Here is a 23,408-nt window from a genome sequence, read left to right as displayed (position 1 = left end):
CCCTTCATTGGGGCTTCCTGAAAAAGGACAATCTGAGCTGAGTCATGAAGGCTAACTAAGAGTTAGATGCATAATGGGGATGACTGTTCTAGGAAGAATGAAGCAAGAGGGTTCAGTACACAGGGAAGTGGGAAATCAAGGCTCACTATAGCAAACTCCAAATAATTCAGTATTGCAGAATGAGAAGGCAAGGGTGAGGATGGCCAGAACGGAGTGACTGTGGAGATGGACACAGTCATATCACAAAGGGTTCTTTAAGCCCTGCTGTGCATTGGACTTTGTCCTGAAGTTAGAGCGTAGCAATTGAAGGATCTTAATCTGAGATTGACATAAAATATTTTATTTTATAAAGTTTGCCCTGGGCACAATATGGAGAACAGATTATAAGGCAATAAGACTGTAGGGGAGCAATATGAAGAAGCAGTTACTTACCCGGCATGATAAGGGCTATGGTAGAAGACATACTCCATGCTCTGGGAAATCAGAAGAGGAGTGCCTAACCCAGAACTGGAATCTCAGCCTAGGCTAAAGTAAGACTTTGAATTATCATGGTGAAGAAGCTGGGATGAGTTTTCCCAACAGATGGGGGTAGGGCAAAGGCACTGAAGTACGTCAGAACATGACTTTCTTCAGAGAACTGCAAGTAACTTTTTATTGTTAGACTACAGAATATTAAGGGTAAATTGATGAGAAATGTAGCTGGAAAGCATCTAGTGTTCAAGTCTTCCTCCTATTAAATATTGCCTTAGACTGGGATGACCATACTATTTATTATCTCCACCAGACACTTTAAAAACTTTTTTTTATCATAGAAACTTTTGAACATGTAGCGAGAGTAGTATAATTAACACCCATGAACCCATCACTCTGTCCCAACAACCACCCATGACCAATCTTGCCCTTAGCCACATGCCATTTACTTCTCCTTCTCATGTTACTTAAAGCGCATTCCAGATACCATGTATCTTATACAAACATTTTCAGTATGTATCTCTAAATGATAGGGAGCCTTTTGTTAACATAACCACAACTACCAATATCATATCTACAATTTCATAATTTTTTTTATCAAATAGCAAGGTTATAATTTCTAATTATCTCACAAATGTCATGTAAACATAGATGTAAATACAAATATTCATATACAGATTGTTTAATCAGGATCCAAATAAAGGACTGAAACTTTTTTTTTTTTTTTTTTTTTTTTTGAGACAGAGTCTCACCCTGTTGCCCAGGCTGGAGTGCAGTGGCACGATCTTGGCTCACTGCAACCTCTGCCTCCTGGGTTCAAGCAATTCTTCTGCCTCAGCCTCCCGAGTAGCTGGGACTAGAGGCATCCACCACCACGCCTGGCTAATTTTGTATTTTTAGTAGAGACGGGGTTTGACCATGTTGGCCAGGCTGGTCTCCAACTCCTGACCTTAAGTGATCTGCCTGCCTCGGCCTCCCAAAGTGCTGGGATTACAGGTGTGTGCCACTGTGCCCAGCCAGGGCTGAGACTTTTGAAAGTGAAGGAAGGTACTATCCGTAATTAACAGGTATCCATGGAGACTTTTTACCTAAGCAAGGATGTGTCATTATCTACACTGGCTTATTCCACTTCTTTAATACCTCTGCAGATACCTGGACGGGTATTTTGCAAAATATAAAGGAAGCCTCACTCATATGATCAGTTCTATCTATATCTCTTCTATTTTCTTAGGTCTCTCTGCTCCCTGGTGTGTAAGTGGACATATTCAGCAGAGAAAGGCTGGGACGACAGTTTCTGGAAAATGATTGGTTTGGAAGACTTTGTTGCAGATAATTACAGCAAAATAGGTAAAAGAATAAAACATCTGTAGAGTGATTATGTGCATTGGAGGATCTTGATGGGTTTGTTGTTATTGTGGTTTGTATGTTTCTTGTTTTTGTATGCATGAAAATACAGGAATTAAGTTCACTTTTTCCAAGACAAATGAGTTAATTATGATGGGTAGGCCATGACTAGTAGGCTCTTGCCTTAAGATTTATATGAACTGAGTAGAGATACATGCTATGAAAATCTGCATTGAAATATAGAATCAGAAATTGCGCTGGGCGTGGTGGCTCACACCTGTAATCCCAGCACTTTGGGAGCTGAGGCAGGCAGATTGCTTGAGCCCAGGAGTTCGGGACCAGTCTGGGAAACATGGTAAAACCCCATTTCTACAAGAAAAATACAAATGTTAGCCTGGCCTGGTGCATATGTCTGTAGTGTCAGCTACTCCGGAGGCTGAGGTGGGGGGATTGCTTGAGCCTGGGAGGCAGAGGAGTTTGCAGTGAGCTGAGATCGTGCCACTGCATGCAGCTTGGGCAACAGACAGAGCAGAACTCTGTTTTGAGGGGGAAAAAAAAATGGGCTAGACTGAGGAAGATATTTGCAAGGAGCAGCTTGGGAATGGCATACTCAAGGGGCTGTGTATGGACTGCTTCCAGTCAGTACTACGAAAATAATTTTACAAATTAGGTTCACAGGACAAGGCAAGGCTGTGAACAGGTAAAAAATAAAGCTAAAAGATCAATATTAGAAAATCTAGAAAAAAGCAGAAACTAGAACGAGTCAGTGGCTCCTAACTAAGGCCTTAGGGTCTCAGACTAAGGCCTTTTATGTGGGTGGTAAAGTACATCTTCTATGTCCCAAGCACATTTCTCTGTGCTTGTATGTACCTTGTTTTATATATTTCTCACAACTACTGAAAAAAGCACTGTTGCATGTTTACAGATGAGAATCAGAGAGATTAGTAACCTTGCCTAACCTGGCATGGAATCAATAAATGGTAAGTCAGGATCGAAATTCTCCCAATGGGAGGACCTAGAAGGAACTAATATTTTACTGGAACACTAATTTCAGCTTCAGTTACCTAATGGTTTAAGTGATTTGTAAAATGTATATGCCCTCCAAAAAATTAGTTGTTTTTTGCTGAATATTCCCATGGTATGTTGTTAAACATAGCTTTATTAGTGTATATATTGATTACCTGTATATGTGTCTTGATTCCTCACTAGACTGTGAGCTGTTTGACATAAGGATTTTCACTTATTTACCTTTGTATTTCCTGTCCTAGCACAAGGCATGGCATATTTTCATATCTCAGTGACTTTTTGATTAAAATATTGAGATGCTTGGTACTAGGAGGTTGGCACTCTTTCCTTTAAAAATCTGTAATGATATTTACTGATTTTAACATTATCTTTGGCAATTGGGTATAACTTCAACTCTGATTTTCTGATTATTTTTATATTTTTCTGCTCCTCTTTCCTGCCTCACACATGACACATGTTTAATTAGTATATTAGCTCTGCTAACGTAGCAGTATCTACAAGAAATATTCATTAGAAGTCCATAATGTTAATCTAGCAGAAAATTTCCAGAGTAACTTTATTAGATTTTTTCCCTGTTAAGTTAATGGATTTTTAATGGATTTCCTAAGGAGACATATCATTAAGCAGAATATTGCTGTACGTGAATTAGAACTTACCCATTTATCAAAATTAATTGTGTGATGTTTCCTTTGATTTTCGCTTCTGGACACTTGAGCTTGTAGTTTCAGTCTGAGCCCAAAGTAGAAGATATTTAAGAGGCTGTTTATTCTCAGTTGTGACTTTCAGAAACTCCTCTGGAAGCTACCTGTAGACATTCTTTAGCAATTCTTGGAACTATGAAAGATGAATCTCAGAAGCCTCCCTATGAAGTGTTAAACATTTCCAGTGGCCTCATTGCCTGTCAAGATGTGGGCAATATAGTGCGAAACCTTTTAGCAGATTTGAGCATTGAGCGTCCTGGATTTGAGCATTAATACAATTACCATAATTTGCTCCATGTGGAGCTTTTAGCCAAGCCTTTACCAGGCTTCCTGGGCCCATGCAGTAAATAAATGCTTTCCGTGAAAACTGAACACCTCAGCAACTGATGGTCTTATGGAGGAATATTTTTAAAATGAATTATTTATGAAGTGTAAGTTAAGGATCAAATGCAATATTTATATGGTGCATTTCAAGGACAGGAGAAAAAATTTACAGCGTTTTAAGTAATAACATGCAAGTTTCTAAAGCTAAAATGTTACTACCTAATGCCTTCTTTCAAGGAGGTATTTGGATGGCTTGGTTTGGGAACATTACACAAAGTAAGGAAAAATAGTTTTGTGCATCAAAAGAATATAGTAGAAATTTCTTTACAATTGAATAGAAATTTCTTTACAGTTGAAACTGTACAAGTTGACTTAATGTTCAGAATTGATGGAGAAAAACGAAACAGATTTTGGGTAGGAGATTATATAGCCCTACTGACAAAATGATCTGTGTTCAATGAAATGATCCAACAAACTGATCTGTGTCAATAAATTTTGACCTTTAATTCCACATGAATAATTCCCCAGTTACCTATCTAATCCTAAACATCTATCAAAAGCAAACAGGAAGGAAGAGATCAGCAGGGAGAAAGGACCTTAGGAAGATAAGCAACATCCCACCTGTTCTAATTGATTATCCAGGTGCCATTTCAGCATGCTGTGGTTGCCTTTTTAATTCCTGGGAAAATCTCTTTGTTCTACTATTGGGGTAGCCCACTTTATGAAAAGTCGTGTGTGCAACATGGCTGAATTATAGAGTGATTATCTGCATTACTAACAGGGTTTGTCATATAAAGGGATTCAGTGTATTAGCTTATAGATCATTCCTTTATTTGGGACCAGGGAAGCCAGGCAAAGAAAAATGTAAATTCCAAGTCCAGGAAGTTAGTAAGTGTTAAGTGAGAGGCAGAAATGAAGATAAAGGGCAGGAGACAGTTTCTTGAGTGGAGGGAGGCTGCTTTTTAAATGGGTTTGCTCGACCCGGGAAGCACAAGGGGTGGGGGAGATTTCCCTTTCCTAGACAAGGGAAGCCATGACAGACTGTATCTGGAAAATTGGGACACTGCCGCCCAAATACTGGGCTTTTCCAACAGTCTTAGCAAACGGCACACCAGGAGATTATATCCTGCGCCTGGCTCGGCGGGTCCCATGCCCACGGAGCCTTGCTCTCACTGCTAGCACAGCAGTCCGAGATCGAACTGCGAGGTGGCAGTGAGGCCAGGGGAGAGACTTCCACCATTGCTGAGGCTTGAGTAGGTAAACAGAGCAGCTCGGAAGCTCAAACTGGGTGCAGCCCACCACAGCTCATCTAGGCCTGCCTGCCTCTGTAGACCCCACCACTGGGGGCATGGCGTAGCTGAACAAAAGGCAGCAGAAACCTCTGCAGTCTTAAACGTTCCTGTCTGACAGCTCTGAAGAGAGCAGTGGTTCTCCCAGCACAGTGTTTGAGCTCTGAGAACTGGACAGACTGCCTCCTCAAGTGGGTCCCTGACCCCCGTGTAGCCTAAATAGGAGACACCTCCCAGTAGGGGCCGACTGACATCTCATACAGCTGGGTGCCCCTCTGGGATGAAGCTCCCAGAGGAAGGATCAGGCAGCAATATTTGCTGTTCTGCAGTATTTGTTGTTCTGCAGCCTCCGCTGGTAATACCCAGGCAAACTGTCTGGAGTGGACCTCCAGCAAATTCCACTTTATGAAAATTCCTGCAGCTGAGGAACCTGGCTGTTAGAAGGAACTCTAACAAACAGAAAGGAATAGCATCAACACCAACAAAAAGGACATCCACACCAAAACCACCATCAAAGACCAAAGGTAGATAAAACTATAAAGATGGAGAGAAACCAGAGCAGAAAAGCTGAAAATTCTAAAAACCAGAGCACCTCTTCTCCTCCAAAGGATCACAATTCCCTGCCAGCTACGGAACAAAGCTGGACGGAGAATGACTTTCACGAGTTGACAGAAGTAGGCTTCAGAAGGTCGGTAATAACAAACTTCTCCGAGCTAAAGGAGGATATTCAACCCCATCGCAAGGAAGCTAAAAACCTTGAAAAAAGATTAGATGAATAGCTAACTAGAATAAACAGTGTAGAGAAGACCTTAAATGACCTGATGGAGCTGAAAACCATGGCACAAGAACTACGTGACACATGCGCAAGCTTCAATAGCCAATTCAATCAAGTGGAAGAAAGGGTATCAGTGATTGAAGATCAAATGAATGAAATAAAGCAAGAAGAGAAGTTTAGAGAAAAAAGAGTAAAAAGAAACGAATGAAGCCTCCAGGAAATGTGGGATTATGTGAGAAGACCATATCTACATTTGATTGGTGTACCTGAAAGTGACGGGAAGAATGGAAACAAGCTGGAAACACATTTCAGGATATTATCCAGGAGAACTTCCCTAACCTAGGAAGGCCAACATTCAAATTCAGGAAATACAGATAACACCACAAAGATACTCCTCAAGAAGAGCAACCCCAAGACACATAATTGTCAGATTCACCAAGGTTGAAATGAAGGAAAAAATGTTAAGGGGAGCCACAGAGAAAGGTCACATTACCCACAAAGGAAAGCCCATCAGACTCACCGCGGATCTCTCAGCAGAAACTCTACCAGCCAGAAGCGAGTGGAGGCCAATATTCAACGTTCTTTTTGTTTTGTTTTGTTTTGTTTTTTATTTTATTTTATTTTTTTCTTTTTTTATTATTATTATACTTTAAGTTTTAGGGTACATGTGCACAATGTGCAGGTTAGTTACATATGTATACATGTGCCATGCTGGTGTGCTGCACCCATTAACTCCTCATTTAGCATTAGGTATATCTCCTAATGCTATCCCTCCCTCCTCCCCCCACCCCACAACAGTCCCCAGAGTGTGATGTTCCCCTTCCTGTGTCCATGTGTTCTCATTGTTCAATTCCCATCTATGAGTGAGAACATGCAGTGTGTGGTTTTTTGTCCTTGCGATAGTTTACAGAGATATAGATCAATGGAACAGAACAGAGCCCTCAGAAATAACGCCGCATATCTACAACTATCTAATCTTTGACAAACCTGAGAAAAACAAGCAATGGGGAAAGGATTCCCTATTTAATAAATGGTGCTGGGAAAACTGGCTAGCCATATGTAGAAAGCTGAAACTGGATCCCTTCCTTACACCTTATACAAAAGTTAATTCAAGGTGGATTAAAGACTTAACCGTTAGACCTAAAACCATAAAAACCCTAGAAGAAAACCTAGGCATTACCATTCAGGACATAGGCATGGGCAAGGACTTCATGTCTAAAACACCAAAAGCAATGGCAACAAAAGCCAAAATTGACAAATGGGATCTAATTAAACTAAAAAGCTTCTGCACAGCAAAAGAAACTACCATCAGAGTGAACAGGCAACCCACAAAATGGCAGAAAATTTTCGCAACCTACTTATCTGACAAACGGCTAATATCCAGAATCTACAGTGAACTCAAACAAATTTACAAGGAAAAAACAAACAACCCCATCAAAAAGGGGGCAAAGGATATGAACAGACACTTCTCAAAAGAAGACATTTATGCAGCCAAAAGACACATGAAAAAATGCTCATCATCACTGGCCATCAGAGAAATGCAAATCAAAACCACAATGAGATACCATCTCACACCAGTTAGAATGGCGATCATTAAAAAGTCAGGAAACAACAGGTGCTGGAGAGGATATGGAGAAATAGGAACACTTTTACACTGTTGGTGGGACCGTAAACTAGTTCAACCATTGTGGAAGTCAGTGTGGTGATTCCTCAGGGATCTAGAACTACGAATACCATTTGACCCAGCCATCCCATTACTGGGTATATACCCAAAGGACTATAAATCATGCTGCTATAAAGACACATGCACACGTATGTTTATTGCGGCTCTATTCACAATAGCAAAGACTTGGAACCAACCCAAATGTCCATCAATGACAGACTGGATTAAGAAAATGTGGCACATATACACCATGGAATACTATGCAGCCTATACACCATGGAATACTATGCAGCCATAAAAAATGATGAGTTCATGTCCTTTGTAGGGACATGGATGAAATTGGAAATCAACATGCTTAAAGAAAAGAATTTTCAACGCAGAATTTCATATCCAGCCAAACTAAGCTTCATAAGTGAAGGAGAAATAAAATTCTTTACAGACAAGCAAATGCTGAGAGATTTTGTCACCACCAGGCCTGCCTTACAAGAGCTCCTGAAGGAAGCACTACACACGGAAAGGAACAACCAGTACCAGCCACTGCAAAAACATGCCAAATTGTAAAGACCATCGATGCTAGGAAGCAACTGCATCAACTAATGGGCAAAATAACCAGCTAACATCATAAGGACAGGATCAAATTCACACATAACAATATTAACCTTAAATTTAAATGGGCTAAATGCCCCAATTAAAAGACACAGACTGGCAAATATGATAACGAGTCAAGACCCATCAGTGTGCTGTATTCAGGAAACCCATCTCATGTGCAGAGACACACATAGGCTCAAAATAAAGGGATGGAGGCAGATCTGCCAAGCAAATGGAAAAAAAAAAAAAAGGCAGGGATTGCAATCCTTGTCTCTGATAAAACAGACTTTAAACCAACAAAGATCAAAAGAGACAAAGAAGGCCATTACATAATGGTAAAGGGATCAATTCGACAAGAAGAGCTAACTATCCTAAATACATATGTGCCCAATACAGGAGCACCCAGATTCATAAAGCAAGTCCTTAGAGACCTACAAAGAGATTTAGACTCCCACACAATAATAATGTGAGACTTTAACACCCCACTGTCAATATTACACAGATCAACAAGACAGAAGCTTAACAAGGATACCCAGGACTTGAATTCAGCTCTGCACCAAGCAGACCTGATAGACATCTACAGAACTCTCCACCCCTAATCAACAGAATATACGTTCTTCTGAGCACCACATTGCACTTATTCCAAAATTGACCACATAGTTGGAAGTAAAGCAATCCTCCGCAAATATGAAAGAACAGAAATCACAACAAACTGTCTTTCAGACCACAGTGCAATCAAATTGGAACTCAGGATTAAGAAACCCACTCAAAACTGCACAACTACGTGGAAACTGAACAACCTGCTCCTGAATGACTACTGGGTAAATAATGAAATGAATGCGGAAATAACGATGTTCTTTGAAACCAATGAGAACAAAGACACAACGTACCAGAATCTCTGGGACACGTTTAAAGCAGTGTGTAGAGGGAAACTTATAGCACTAAATGCCCACAAGACAAAGCAGGAAAGATCCAAAATTGACACCCTAACACCACAATTAAAAGAACTAGAGAAGCAAGGGCAAACACATTCAAAAGATAGCAGAAGGCAAGAAATAACTAAAATCAGAGCAGAACGGAAGGAGATAGAGACACACACACACAAAAACCCTTCAAAAAATCAATGAATCTAGGAGCTGGTTTTTTGAAAAGATCAACAAAATTGATAGACTGCTAGCAAGACTAATAAAGAAGAAGACAGAGAAGAATCAAATAGATGCAATAAAAAATAATATAGGAGATATCACCACCGATCCCACAGAAATACAAACTACCATCAGAGAACACTATAAACACCTCTATGCAAATAAACTAGAAAATCTGGAAGAAATGGATAAATTCCTGGACACATACACCTTCCCAAGACTAAACCAGGAAGAAGTTGAATTCCTGAATACACCAATAACAGGCTCTGAAATTGAAACAATATTTAATAGCCTACCAACCAAAAAAAGTCCAGGACCAGACAGATTCACAGCTGACTTCTACAAAGAGGAGCTGCTACCATTCCTTCTGAAACTATTCCAATAAATAGAAAAAGAGGGTATCCTCCCTAATTCATTTTATGAGGCCAGCATCATCCTGATACCAATGCCTGGCAGAAGCACAACAAAAAAGAGAATTTTAGATCAATATCCCTGATGAACATCGATGCAGAAATCCTCAATAAAGTACCGGCAAACCGAATCCAGCAGCACATCAAAAAGTTTGTCCACCATGATCAAGTTGGTTTCATCCCTGGGATGTAAGGCGGTTCCACATATGCAAATTAATTAACATAATCCATCACATAAACAGAACCAAAGACAAAAACCACATGATTATCTCAATAGATGCAGAAAAGACTGACAAAATTTAACAGTACATAATGCTAAAAACTTAATAAACTAGGTATTGATGGAACATATCTCAAAATAATAAGAGCTATTTATGACAGACCCACAGCCAATATCATACTGAATGGGCAAAAACTGGAAGCATTCCCTTTGAAAACTGGCACAAGACAGGGATGCCCTCTCTCACCACTCCTATTCAACCATAGTGTTGGAAGTTCTGGCCAGGGCAGTCAGGCAAGAGAAAGAAATAAAGGGTATTCAATTAGGAAAAGAGGAAGTCAAATTGTCCCTGTTTGCAGATGACATGATTGTATATTTAGAAAACTCCATTGTCTCGGACCAAAATCTCCTCAGCTAATAAGCAACTTCAGCAAAGTCTCAGGATACAAAATCAATGTGCAAAAATCACAAGCATTCCTATACACCAACAACAGACAGACAGAGCCAAATCATGAGAATTCCCATTCACAATTGCTACAAAGAGAATAAAATACCTAGAAATCCAACTTACAAAGGATGTGAAGTACCTCTTCAAGGAGAACTACAAACTGCTGCTCAATGAAATAAAAGAGGACACAAACAAATGGAAGAACATTGCATGCTCATGGATAGGAAGAATCAATATCATGAAAATTGCCATACTGCCCAAGGTAATTTATAGATTCCATGCCATTCCCATCAAGCTACCAATGACTTTCTTCACAGAACTGAAAAAAACTACTTTAAAGTTCATATGGAACCAAAAAAGAGCTCACATTGCCAAGACAATCCTAAGAAAAAAGAAAAAGCTGGAGGCATCATGCTACCTGACTTCAAACTATACTACAAGGCTACAGTAACCAAAAGAGCATAGTACTGCTACCAAAACAGAGATATAGACCAATGGAACAGAACAGAGCCCTCAGAAATAACACCACACATCTACAACCATCTGATCTTTGACAAACCTGAGAAAAACAAGCAATGGGGAAAGGATTCCCTATTTAATAAATGGTGCTGGGAAAACTGGCTAGCCATATGTAGAAAGCTGAAACTGGATCCCTTCCTTATACCTTATACAAAAATTAATTCAAGATGGATTAAAGACTTAAATGTTAGACCTAAAACCATAAAAACCCTAGAAGAAAACCTAGGCAATACCATTCAGGACATAGGCATGGGCAAGGACTTCATGTCTAAAACACCAAAAGCAATGGCAAGAAAAGCCAAAATTGACAAATGGGATCTAATTAAACTAAAGAGCTTCTGCACAGCAAAAGAAACTACCATCAGAGTGAACAGGCAACCTACAGAATGGGAGAAAATTTTCACAACCTGCTCATCTGACAAAGGGCTAGTATCCAGAATGTACAAAGAACTCAAACAACTTTACAAGAAAAAATAAAACAACCCCATCAAAAAGTGGGCAATGGATATGAACAGACACTTCTCAAAAGAAGACATTTATGCAGCCAACAGACACATGAAAACCTGCTCATCATCACTGGTCATTAGATAAATGCAAATCAAAACCACAATGAGATACCATCTCACACCAGTTAGAATGGCGATCATTAAACAGGAAACAACAGGTGCTGGAGAGGATGTGGACAAATAGGAACACTTTTACATTGTTGGTGGGGGTGTAAACTAGTTCAACCATTGTGGAAGATAGTGTGGCAATTCTTCAAGGATCCAGAACTAGAAATACCATTTGACCCAGCGATTCCATTACTGGGTATATACCCACGGATTATACATCATGCTACTATAAAGACACGCGTACACGTATTTTTATTGGGGCACTATTCACAATAGCAAAGACTTGGAACCAACTCGAATTTCCACCAATGATAGACTGAATTAAGAAAATGTAACAGATAGACACCATGGAATACTATGCAGCAATAAAACAGGATGAGTACATGTCTTTTGTAGGGACATGGATGAAGCTGGAAACCATCATTCTGAGCAAACTATCACAAGGACAGAAAACCAAACACCGCATGTTCTCACTCATAGGTGGGAATTGAACGATGAGAACACTTGGACACAGGGTGGGGAATATACACCAGGGCCTGTCGTGGGGTGGGGGAATGGGGGAGGGATAGCATTAGAATAAATATCTAATGTAAATGACAAGTTAATGGGTGCAGCAAACCAACATGGCATATGTATACATATGTAACAAACCTGCATGTTGTGCACATGTACCTTAGAACTTAAAGTATAATAAAAAAAAACATACAAACCTATTATACTTTTCCCTTCTTAAATTTATCCCTTTCTTTGATCTTACATTTCCCTGTAGGCTACATCTTGTTACTGTAATTCCTTTTATTATAGAGTTACTACAATAATTGTCTTTTACTGCCTCTACTTCCTATGATGACATTACAGTTACACTTTCTTCCCCACCACTGTACTGAAATTAAAAAAATAATAATAAAATGGATTTCCTCCATCCCTATGAGACTGTACTTTGGGTGTCAGATGACAAAAACACAGTCACTTGGCACATTTTAGATACTGATGAAATATTCATTGAATGAGTAAATATATGTTTGAATTAAGGATTTGATTTTTTTTAAGTCCCTTGTTGGCTTCAATTGTTTCTTTCTTGTTTTTTTTTGTTTTGTTTTGTTTTGTTTTGAGATGTAGTTTCTCTCTTGTTGCCCAGGCTGGAGTGCAAGGGCACAGTCTCGGCTCACTGCAACCTCTGCCTCCCGGTTTTAAGTGGTTCTTCTGCCTCAGCCTTCCGAGTAGCTGGGATTACAGGCATGCGCCACCATACCTGGCTAATTTTGTATTTTTAGTAGAGACGGGGTTCCTCTATGTTGGTCAGGCTGGTCTCGAACTCTCGACCTCAAGTGATCCGCCCCCCTCAGCCTCCCAAAGTGCTGGGATTATAGGCATAAGTCACCGCGCCCGACTGGCTTCAATTGTTTCTAAACCACAATGGACTTTCGTAAATTTTTTGAATTAAATAATACTACTAGCTAACAGGCAATGAATGTATTTCCTTAATTCGGTGTTCACTGTCATCTTTCATGAACACCTTCTATATAAGACGGGTCCCTGCAGAAGATACACCCTATGTTGAGTGATAGTGCAATTCTATTTCATTCCTGTAGCAAATCTCTCAGAGACTTTTCTATCTTAGGAAATATCACAGACTCCTTCACAGAAGGAAAACAAGAATTAATCTTAGAAAGGTTGGGCATTTCACTTTTTCATAGAGTAAAATAAACTGAACATTAAATGAAGCTACACTTTAGATATTTTTGTCACGTAGGCTAAAAATTTGTAAGTAAAGAATCTTGGCCGGGCGTGGTGGCTCACACCTGTAATCCCAGCACTTTGGGAGGCCGAGGCAGGTGGATCATGGGGTTAGGAGATCGAGACCATACTGGCTAACATGGTGAAACCCTGTCTTTATTAAAAATACAAAAAATTAGCCAGGTGTGGTGGCAGGCGCCTGTAGTCCCAGCTACTTGGGAGGCTGAGGCAGGAGAATGGCGTGAACATGGGAGGCGGAGCTTGCAGTGAGCCAAGATTGCACCACTGCACTCCAGTCTGCTCCACTGAGCAAGACTCTGTCTTTAAAAAAAAAAAAAAAAAAAAAAAAAAAAAGGATCTTGACTAATGAACTAATGATAGGTATATGCTGGGGACATAAATGTGCCAGCGAACAGAGCCACCTCAGGCAAGGGTGCAGTATTGGCTTTGGTCACACTGAATCAAAGTTCAGGGATCTTCTGCCTCTTGTTGGAATCTGGCTAGACTTTGGAACCTGCACAATACTGACTTATCCACCCACTGGCTGGCCAAGAAGCTGAGACAAAGAGAAAAGAAGCCACCTATACTTGCCTGAAGCAAGCTGCACTTGATCAGATTGATTCATGAACTCAGAGCCCACAGGCTCAAGAAGAAAGCATTAGTTCTTTTCTGCTGCTATAACAGAATACTTGAGGTTGGGTGATTTATAATCAGCAGAGATTAATTCAGCTCATGGTTCTGGAGGCTGCAGTGCCCAAGGGTGCCGATAACTTCTGGGCATCTGGTAAGGGCCTTCTTGCTGCATCATCCCATGGCAAAGGGTGCAAGATTGTGGGACTGCACACACAAGAATGAGAGAGGGCAAGAGGGGGCTTGGCTTTATCAGAAGTGCCTCCTAAGACAATGGCATTAATCCATTCATGAGGGCAGAGCCCTCATGGCTTAATCACATCTTAAAAGTCTAACCTTTTAATACTGTCATAATGGCAATGAAATTTTAACATGACTTTTTGTTTTAATATGCTGAGCTTTTATTCATTTTTTTTTTAACTTTTAAGTTCAAGGGTACAAGTGCAGTTTTGTTACATAGGTAAACTTGTGTCATGGGGGTTTGTTTTACATATTATTTTGTCACCCAGGTATTAAGCCTAGTACCCGTTATTTTTCCTGATCCTCTTCCTCCTCCCACCCTTTGTCCTGCACCCTCCCAAAGGACCCAGTGTGTGTTATCCCCCTCATTGTGTCCGTGTGTTCTCATTCTTTAGTTTCCACTTAAAAGTGAGAACATGTGATATTTGGTTTTCTGTTCCTGTGTTAGTTTGCTAAGAATGATGGCCTCTAGCTCCATCCATGTCCCTGCAAAGGACATGATCTTGTTCTTTTTTTATGGCTGCATAATAGTCCATGGTGTACATGTACCACATTTTCTTTATCCAGTCTACCATTGATGGGCATTTAGGTTGATTCCATGTCTTTGCTATTGTGAATAGTGCTGCAGTGAACATACATGTACATGTGTCTTTATAATAGAATGATCTATATTCTTTGGGGTATATACCCAGTAATGAGATTTCTGGGTCAGATGGTATTTCCATCTTTAGGTCTTTGAGGAATTGCCACATTGTCTTCCACAATGGCTGAACTATTTCACACTCCCACCAACAGTGTATCAACAGCGTTTAAGTATTCCCTTTTCTTCACAACCTCACCAGCATCTGTTATTTTTTGACTTTTTAATAGCCATTCTGACTGGTGTGAGATGGTATCTCATTGTGGTTTTGATTTGCATTTCTCTAATGATCAGTGATGTTGAACTTTTTTTCATATCAATATGACTTCTGAAGGGGACATTCAGACCATCACAGAGATACATGCCAAGCCCTCATGAACTCCACTTCAGGACTGTGGCCCCACTTCCCATTTAACATGGCCTCATGGATACTATTATACAATCTCTTCAGTCTCAGGGATCCAGCTAAGTGATTCCTTCTCCCATGGATGGAATAAGGGAGATTATAAAAGCAGGAAATGGGAGCATTCACACCAATACTACCTCATTTTAGGGGAAAGAAGAGGAAATTCCCTTTTGTAAACAAACCATAGAGGTTTCCACCAACAACATGCATTATGTCCAGTGCTGGAAGCCTGAATCCAGTGATGCCATCCATAGTTGTGGGTGTTGTAAAATCCTTTTAGGGCAATTAATATTCAATGTTCTGAATTTTTCCAGTAAAAGTGGACATGTTTACAAGGATTCATCTCTTCATTCTTTATAGTGTTTGGCTTGTTTTTCATTTTGATTTGAATGGGCCATATAATTCAGTTATTTCTGTCCTCAGAGCTTTGCTGAAGTGCTGCTTCATCTTTGTATCATGTGATATAAATGCCAATTTTACTAATTTATATTGAGAGCTCTGGAGAAATCTTTAACTACAGGTAATCCCAGCCTTTTCTAGGTTAAATGGGGCCCATCACACCATTACCTCCCCTCTCCTGAGGGAGGCTTATATGGTTTGGCTCTGCATCCCCACCCAAATCTCATCTCAAATTGTAATCCACACATATATCAAGGGGGAGACTTGGTGGGAGGTGATTAGATCCTGGGGGCTGTTTCACCAATGCTGTTCTCTTGATAGTGAAGGAGTTCTCAGGAGATCTGGTTGTTTGATAAATGTTTGGCATTTTCCCTGCTTGTTCTTGCTGTCTCCTGCCTTCCTTCCCCCTCTCCTTCCACCATGATTCTAAGTTTCCTGAGGCCTCCCAAGCCAGGTGGAACGGTGAGTCAATTAAACCTCTTTTCTTCATAAATTACACAGTCTCAGGTATTTCTTTATAGCAATGTGAAAATGGAGTAATATAGAGGCCATCCCTGTGGGTACTCTGGACTGAGATTTGCCTTTGCCTGTCACCCTGAGCTTTTGATCTTACCTTATCCTCTTATTATCCTTCTCTTCCCTGTCTAAGTGACAGAACCAGGTCTTCACAGTACTTGAAGGCAAGTACCTATCCTCTGAGTATTGATGCCTTATTTTACTCTTTAATATCGAATTTCTGCCTGATAAAGAATGACTTGGAGGTCTCCATGCCAGTTAGCCATCCATCCAGTCATGCATCCAGCCAACCACACTCCCCAAGTGTCTCCTGTGTGCCAGGTGCTGGGCTAAGTCCTAGGGATACAAAAGTGAATTCATCATGGTCTATCCCTTTGGGGATCTCATGTCTACTAGGGGTAGGGGCAGGTAAATGAATCAGTAATCTCAAGGTTTTTCAGTAACTCTACAGATGTCCAAGATGCCATGGAGAAGCAGAGCAGGCAGTCACTGGCACTGGTGGTGGTATCAAGGAAATTTTCTTATGAGGTGGCATTTTATGTGTCTGGAAAATTGGAGTGGTAGTGAGAAGTGACAGCGTGCTGGCAGTCCTCACAGCCCTCGCTCACTCTCTGCGCCTCCTCTGCCTGGGCTCCCACTTTGGCGGCACTTGAGCCCTTCAGCCCGCCGCTGCACTGTGGGAGCCCCTTTCTGGGCTGGCCAAGGCCGGAGCCGGCCCCCTCAGCTTGCGGGGAGGTGTGGAAGGAGAGGCGCGGGCGGGAACCGGGGCTGCGCGCAGTGCTTGCGGGCCAGCGTGAGTTCCGGGTGGGTGTGGGCTCGGCGAACCCCGCACTTGGAGCGGTCGGCCGGCTCCACCGGCCCAGGGCAGTGAGGGGCTTAGCACCTGGGCCAGCAGCTGCTGTGCTCAATTTCTCGAGGGGCCGTAGCTGCCTTCCCGCGGGGCAGGGCTCGGGACCTGCAGCCCGCCATGCCTGAGCCTCCCCCTGTTCCGTGGGCTCCTGTGGGGCCTGAGCCTCCCTGACGAGCACTGCCCCCTGCTCCACGGAGCCTAGTCCCATCGACCACCCAAGGGCTGAGGAATGCGGGCGCACGGCGTGGGACTGGCAGGCAGCTCCACCTGCAGCCCCGGTGCGGGATCCACTGGGTGAAGCCAGCTGGGCTCCTGAGTCTGGTGGGGACATGGAGAACCTTTATGTCTAGATCAGGGATTGTAAATACACCAATCGGCACTCTGTATCTAGGTCAAGGTTTGTAAACACACCAATCGGCACCCTGTGTCTAGCTCAGGGTTTGCGAATGCACCAGTCGACACTCTGTATCTAGCTACTCTGGCGGGGACTTGGAGAACCTTTGTGTGGACACTCTGTATCTAGCTAATCTGGTGGGGAGGTGGAGAACCTTTGTGTCTAGCTCAGGGATTGTAAATACACCAATCGGCTCTCTGTATCTAGCTGAAGGTTTGTAAACACACCAGTCAGCACCCAGTGTCTAGCTCAGGGTTTGTGAATGCACCAGTCAACACTCTGTATCTAGCTACTCTGGTGGGGACTTGGAGAACCTTTGTGTCTAGCTCAGGGATTGTAAACGCACCAATCAGCCCTCTGTCAAAACAGACCACTCGGCTCTACCAATCAGCAGGTTGTGGGTGGGGCCAGATAAGAGAATAAAAGCAGGCTGCCCGAGCCAGCAGTGGCAACCCACTCGGGTCCCCTTCCACACTGTGGAAGCTTTGTTCTTTCTCTCTTTGCAATAAATCTTGCTGCTGCTCACTCTTTGGGTCCACACTGCCTTTATGAGCTGTAACACTCACTGCAAAGGTCTGCAGCTTCACTCCTGAAGCCAGCGAGACCACGAACCCACCGGGAGGAACAAACAACTCCAGACGCGCCGGCTTAAGAGCTGTAACACTCACCGCGAAGGTCTGCAGCTTCACTCCTGAGCCAGCGAGACCACGAACCCACCAGAAGGAAGAAACTCCGAACACATCCGAACATCAGAAGGAACAAACTCCGGACACGCCACCTTTAAGAACTGTAACACTCACCGTGAGGGTCCGCGGCTTCATTCTTGAAGTCAATGAGACCAAGAACCCACCAATTCCGGACACAGTAGTTTACCAGAAAAGAGGGGAAATGGCTTCCAAGGCAGAAGAAACAGTGCAGGCACAGACATGGAGGCATGGAAGAGTGCAGAGTGTGTGTGAACTGTTGGGTGTGGCCAGAGCATAGTGGACCTGAAGCAAGGTGGAGAGGAGTAGTGGTGGGCAAGATAGAGTTTATGGGGGGCTAGTTTCTGATGGAACTTCTAACTTTCCTCAAAGATGGGGCCACCGATTAGAGACTCAACATGGCAGGAGTCACTCTATTCCTTTCAAGAGATGGTTCTAATTACTACTCCTGCCAATGCAGTAAATAAAACTTGAGGGCAGTAGGAGCCATTTTAGAATATTTGTGGCTCCTATGAAGCTGTTTGTGTGTCGGGGCGGACGGCAAGCCCATTTCTTTTCTTTTCTTTTCTAAAGTCACATACCTTGCCCCTTAGCTATCCTCCCTTCCATAAAGGTTTGTTGTGAAGCTGAAATGTGATATCAGATGTCACAGGGCAGTGTGGTTTACGAAGCCTGTAGAAATGTTAGTTCTTACCAACTGTAAGTACACCTTGGCACCTGGAGGACAAGAATATTCACTCCTGCATCACTCTGTTCCAACTGTGTTCACACTCCTTAGATTCGCAGAAGGACTGCTTTCAGCTGCTGGCCCTTCCAGGAATAGCCCTAAAGAGCCAGAAGGGCAAAGGAGTAACATTGACCACATCATGGTGATACAAGGTAATAACTTTCAGAGGTTTTGCTGTGGAAATGTTCCTCCTTTCAATACGGCATCTGAAAGATAATTGGAAGTCCCCCAAAAGTGAGGTCACCCCCAACTTCTCTTCCTACTGCTGGAGAATCAGCGATTGTCAGAGCTGAAAGGGATCATAGAGATTTTACTGTAATGCACTCATTTTATAGACAAAAAACTGAGACTCAGGGATGTGAGGTGAATTTCCTTGGTCCTGCAGCATTTTAATGATAGAAATGAGACCAGAAACCAGGTCTTCTGACCCTTAGTCCTGTGGTGGTTCTACTCCTTCCTGCCACTTCTCTTGTTTGAGTTTTTTGGCAATGTGAGGACATTTAGCCAATCTGGATACTGACATTTGAATGAAGCTAACCACTAGAAGAATGTCAAGGAGGGAACGATTTACATAGGTAAATTTACCCAATCCATTGTCCAATCTTCAGTCATGCAAATGTAGGAACTGGACTTTGCCCAAGTCAGAGACATTTGGATCTAGGAACACACTGATCAAGCCCTTAAGTGACTGATGTAGATAAACGAGAATAAATAAGTAATAAGTTCACAGTTGCCTATGTTAATAGTTAAGAGATTGGTCACCAGGGTCAGATGGACTTGACTTCAATTCTGACTGTCATCCGTAATGAAATTTCTGCCATATGTAACTTTGGGTGAGTTACTTGATCTTTCTCAGCCTCAATTAGTATATTATGAAGATTAGTAAGTATATCATGAGGATGAAAGGTAATAATGCAGGTAAAGCTCCTAGCATACAATAGATCTTCAGAAAATGAAAGTTCTTACTACTATAATGATTGTCCATTCCTCTGAATTCAGATTTCTCTCTAGGTGATAGATTATCTGCCAAAGACCATAACCCCTTGAATAATCCCAGGTAATTATTGCCAACTTCTAGATTTGGAATTTTTTTTTTTTTTCTGAGCTTCTTCCTTGGATTCACACAACCTTTTTCCAACCAAGATACAATAAAATTAATTAGATTTCTGCTTCTAAATTATAATCACATTTCATAATCACAAACCTTCCTTGAGAGGCATCTTAATTGGAATTAAGGGTTTTCCTGAATTCGTCAGGTCCACATGACTGGCAATCTTTAGCTTTTTTTCCATGAATAGAGGGGTGCATATCCACAGGCAAATAAAAAAAATACAGGATATGTTGGTTAACAATTAACTAGTTAATTAATAATGGCTAATGTTCCTACAGTGCTTTACAACTTAGAAGAGTTTTTCTTTTCATGCACTATTGTGCTTTTTTCTTCCACCAAACTTGTAAAATAGGTTTGATTTCAGTTTTACACTTGGGGAAGCCAGGATTGATGAGCTTTGGTCTTTTCCATCTCAGTAGAAGGTGTCACAATTCTCCCTGTCATTCAGGACCCAAACCTAGAAGTCATTCTTAATGCTTCTCTTCTTCCTCTTACACCTTACATTTAATCCATCAACAAGTACTTTCTGCTTTGCTCCAAAGTGGACCCTGAATGAGGCATTCCTGCCCCTCTTCACTATTAGTATCGTAGTTCAAAGTAGTTTTATTTCTTGCTGGATTTGTGTGCTAGCCTCTTAAATGGTCTCCCTGTTTCTGTCCTTCCCTCTGATAATCCATTCTCCACACAGCAGCCAGAGTGATATTTTAAAAATGTAAATCAGATCATGTTACTCTCCTGCTTAAATTCCTCCAGTGGCTCCCCATTGCAGCTGGGAAAAAAATAACTCCTTGCCATGTTCAACAAAGTCTTGCGTGATCTCTGTCTGACTTTTATTGCTTACCATGCCCCCACGTAGTCACCATCCAACCACAATGACCTTCTTTTTGTCCCTCAGACATTTCCAGTGTATATAGCTTTTGCGTTAACTCTGCCTTCTGTCTGGCATGGCCCTTCTCAAAATATTCACATGGTCTACCTCTTTCTCTTTGTTCAGATCTCAGCTTCAATGTCATCAGAGAAGAGCTTTCCCTTACCACCCAAACACTCTCTTCTACTCCAGCAGTATTCTGTTTCCCTGTTGTATTTTATTCTTAACACTCATGACTATCCAAAATCAATCAGTCTTGTCTGGATGCTTTATAGGTATTAACTCGTTTAATGCCTTTAACCAGTCTAGACAGGTACTACTATATTCATTTTACTGATGAGGAAATTAAGGAAAGGAGAGGTTAAGTAAGTTGCTCAAGGTCACCCAGTAAGTAATGGAATCAGAGACAGGTCTGCTCCAGATCCTGCACATCTGTCCATGTAGCTGCAATCTCCTGGCCTGGGCTGCGTTGATACAGCTGCAGTTCTCAGACTAAGTTCAACAAGAGTCCCAGTCCTAGTCCAGTGATGCCTGAAGTCACATGTTTCATTCTGGGCCTCACATTCATGAAGACCACTGACAAAAAGGCCCCAGGGCCCCCATGAAAAACATAATTTAAAGCCAGTGAATTTGAGAAGCAGTTGAGCAGTTTTGGGTTTTCTCATCAAATTACCTGTCCAATGTCAAAATATTAGTAAATTATAGATCTAGATTTTAATTGAGTGTTGTCTGACATTCCCTTCCTCAGTGCTGACTTGAGATTACTCAAGATGACAGAAGAAAAGTGCTGCCTCAGAGGTTCTTTCCTCCCTCTCTGTCTTTGAAAAAGCACAGGGAGAAGAGGGCTGAAGATGTGGCTGTCCAGTAATTGGAACCATCTCGGCTCCTCTGAAATTCTAGGAGAAGAATAAGTGAACAGTATGATATCTTGCAAAGCTTCATGTGCCTTAATCACATTAAAATTCACAATTCAGTTTTGGATTTATTTTTCCTTGTTTTTTGAAAGTTATTGACTTGGGACTTGCTTCTGGATCTCAGTTGGACATCTGACCTCATGCCATTATTGTCACCCATTTAGAGGTCATTTATTTCAGTGTTCTTGAAAGGCAGCCATTCCCAGTGGTTGGCCTTCTCTATTGCATGTGACACATCGCAGCTCTTCTGCTTAGCTTTTCTTGGTCACACAGCTATCAGGTGGTGACTTTGGCCTCCAGTGTGGCCCTTACCTCTGACTTTGTAGCTCCTCTGCAGTACTCTTCACTCTGGTTCTGTGGAGTTTTGACTCCGAGATACCCATGACCTTTTAAGTTTCCCAGCACCAGCTAACCTTTCTGAGAATCTGCATCAGAGGGCTGCAGTGGTCAGGGTGGCAGGTCACCAGTTGACTAATGGCCTCCTCCAAGGTTTGCTGGCAGACACTGCGTTGCCATGAACCCTATTGATCCCAGAAGTTTGCCTGCTGCTTAGACAGTCTTTGCGGGCGTGAGGAGGTAGTGAGTCATGGAGCCACCACCCCTGCTACCCATCTGTTCTTGTGGTGAGGAGAACAAAGATGATCTCTTTGTGGTATCATAAAACCTAGAAAGACATTAAAAATTCCGTTAAATTTTCATACCCTTTTAGCTGTTGAAATGTACAATCTATTACGAGGGGGGAAAAACCCACTGTAATTTTCCCCACACTGCCCTTACTTCAGAGGCTACTTAAGGGACCAGGTAATGATTTTACGATGTTTATTAATACTTCATGTTCTGCTTCCCTCCCCCATTCATTTATCTTTAAATTGAAAGCACAGAAACTGCCAGGGATCTTTAAAATCCAGAGTTTTTGCGATGTCATAGGTTGTTGTGTTATGGATATTGTATGTAGAGATCTATTGTTGACTCAGAGCTGGGGATGGGGTTGGGGGTGGTATTTATTTTTAAAATGCACTTTGGAGTAATGGAAATAACATGAGTTTTGGAGCCAGATATACATGAGTTTGAATCCTGGCCCTGCCATTTACTACCTTTGTGACCAGTATCAAACAAGTTACCTAACCTCCGAAGGCCACTCAGTTCAACCACTTGCCAGATTGGGAAAGTAATACCTCTCTCTGAGAATTTGGATGACCTCACACAGAGACCTCTCAATGCAGGCCTCGTGGGAACAATCTTATCTTATCCGGATATCCAGATAATTTTTAGTTTTTCTTAGTTGTTCTGAGTAATTACTTTTATTTTCTCTGTCTCTCATGGGTATCATGTGGAGTAACTGTCAAGATATCCCTCACCCCTTTGGTTGCTTGAGAATTGACAGCATATTGAAGCCTCATCTATAGTAGATTTATAAACTATGGTATAAAGCTATAACCTCACCTCAATTTATTTTGTTCCCATGTTTGGTTTATTTAATCTTTGATCCCACTTACCTCATTTTATATTTGCCTACTAGTTATAAGCTGTCTGAAACATTTTATAACATAGCATGTAGAAATATGTCTGGAACATAGTAGGTACTCAATAGATATTTGGTAAATGAATGAATAAGTAAGCATTAGAGATACAGATATAATATGTTTCAGAGGATAATTAAATAAAAGAGGTCAAGATAATGAGTTTGTGCCTTTGAGATATCCAAATAAAAACATAGAGTAGACATTTGGATCTA

At 41.6% G+C, this 23,408-nt stretch overlaps 1 protein-coding gene across 36 annotated transcripts in view; it reads left to right on the top strand.

Moving 5' to 3' along the window:
- FGGY (FGGY carbohydrate kinase domain containing) overlaps window positions 1-23,408 on the top strand; it is a 486,570-nt gene that overhangs the window by 159,432 nt on the left and 303,730 nt on the right. For 35 of the 36 annotated variants that reach the window (XR_002938170.3, XM_024346119.3, XM_024346101.3 and 32 more), the window contains one exon: window positions 1,703-1,818. Coding sequence is in view for 35 of the 36 variants with exons in the window: in XM_024346119.3 (XP_024201887.1) it covers window positions 1,703-1,818 (116 nt within the window). In the remaining variant the exon portion in view is untranslated. Of the gene's footprint in view, window positions 1-1,702; window positions 1,819-18,822; window positions 18,933-23,408 lie in introns of those variants that run through there. The other variant, XM_024346139.3, reaches the window with a different exon arrangement.

The sequence above is a fragment of the Pan troglodytes genome, chromosome 1 (assembly GCF_028858775.2).
Source record: "Pan troglodytes isolate AG18354 chromosome 1, NHGRI_mPanTro3-v2.0_pri, whole genome shotgun sequence".
In the NCBI taxonomy this organism is placed as follows: domain Eukaryota; kingdom Metazoa; phylum Chordata; class Mammalia; order Primates; family Hominidae; genus Pan; species Pan troglodytes.
Note: the sequence above shows the minus strand (reverse complement) of the source record. Positions and strands in the feature narration are given on the sequence as shown.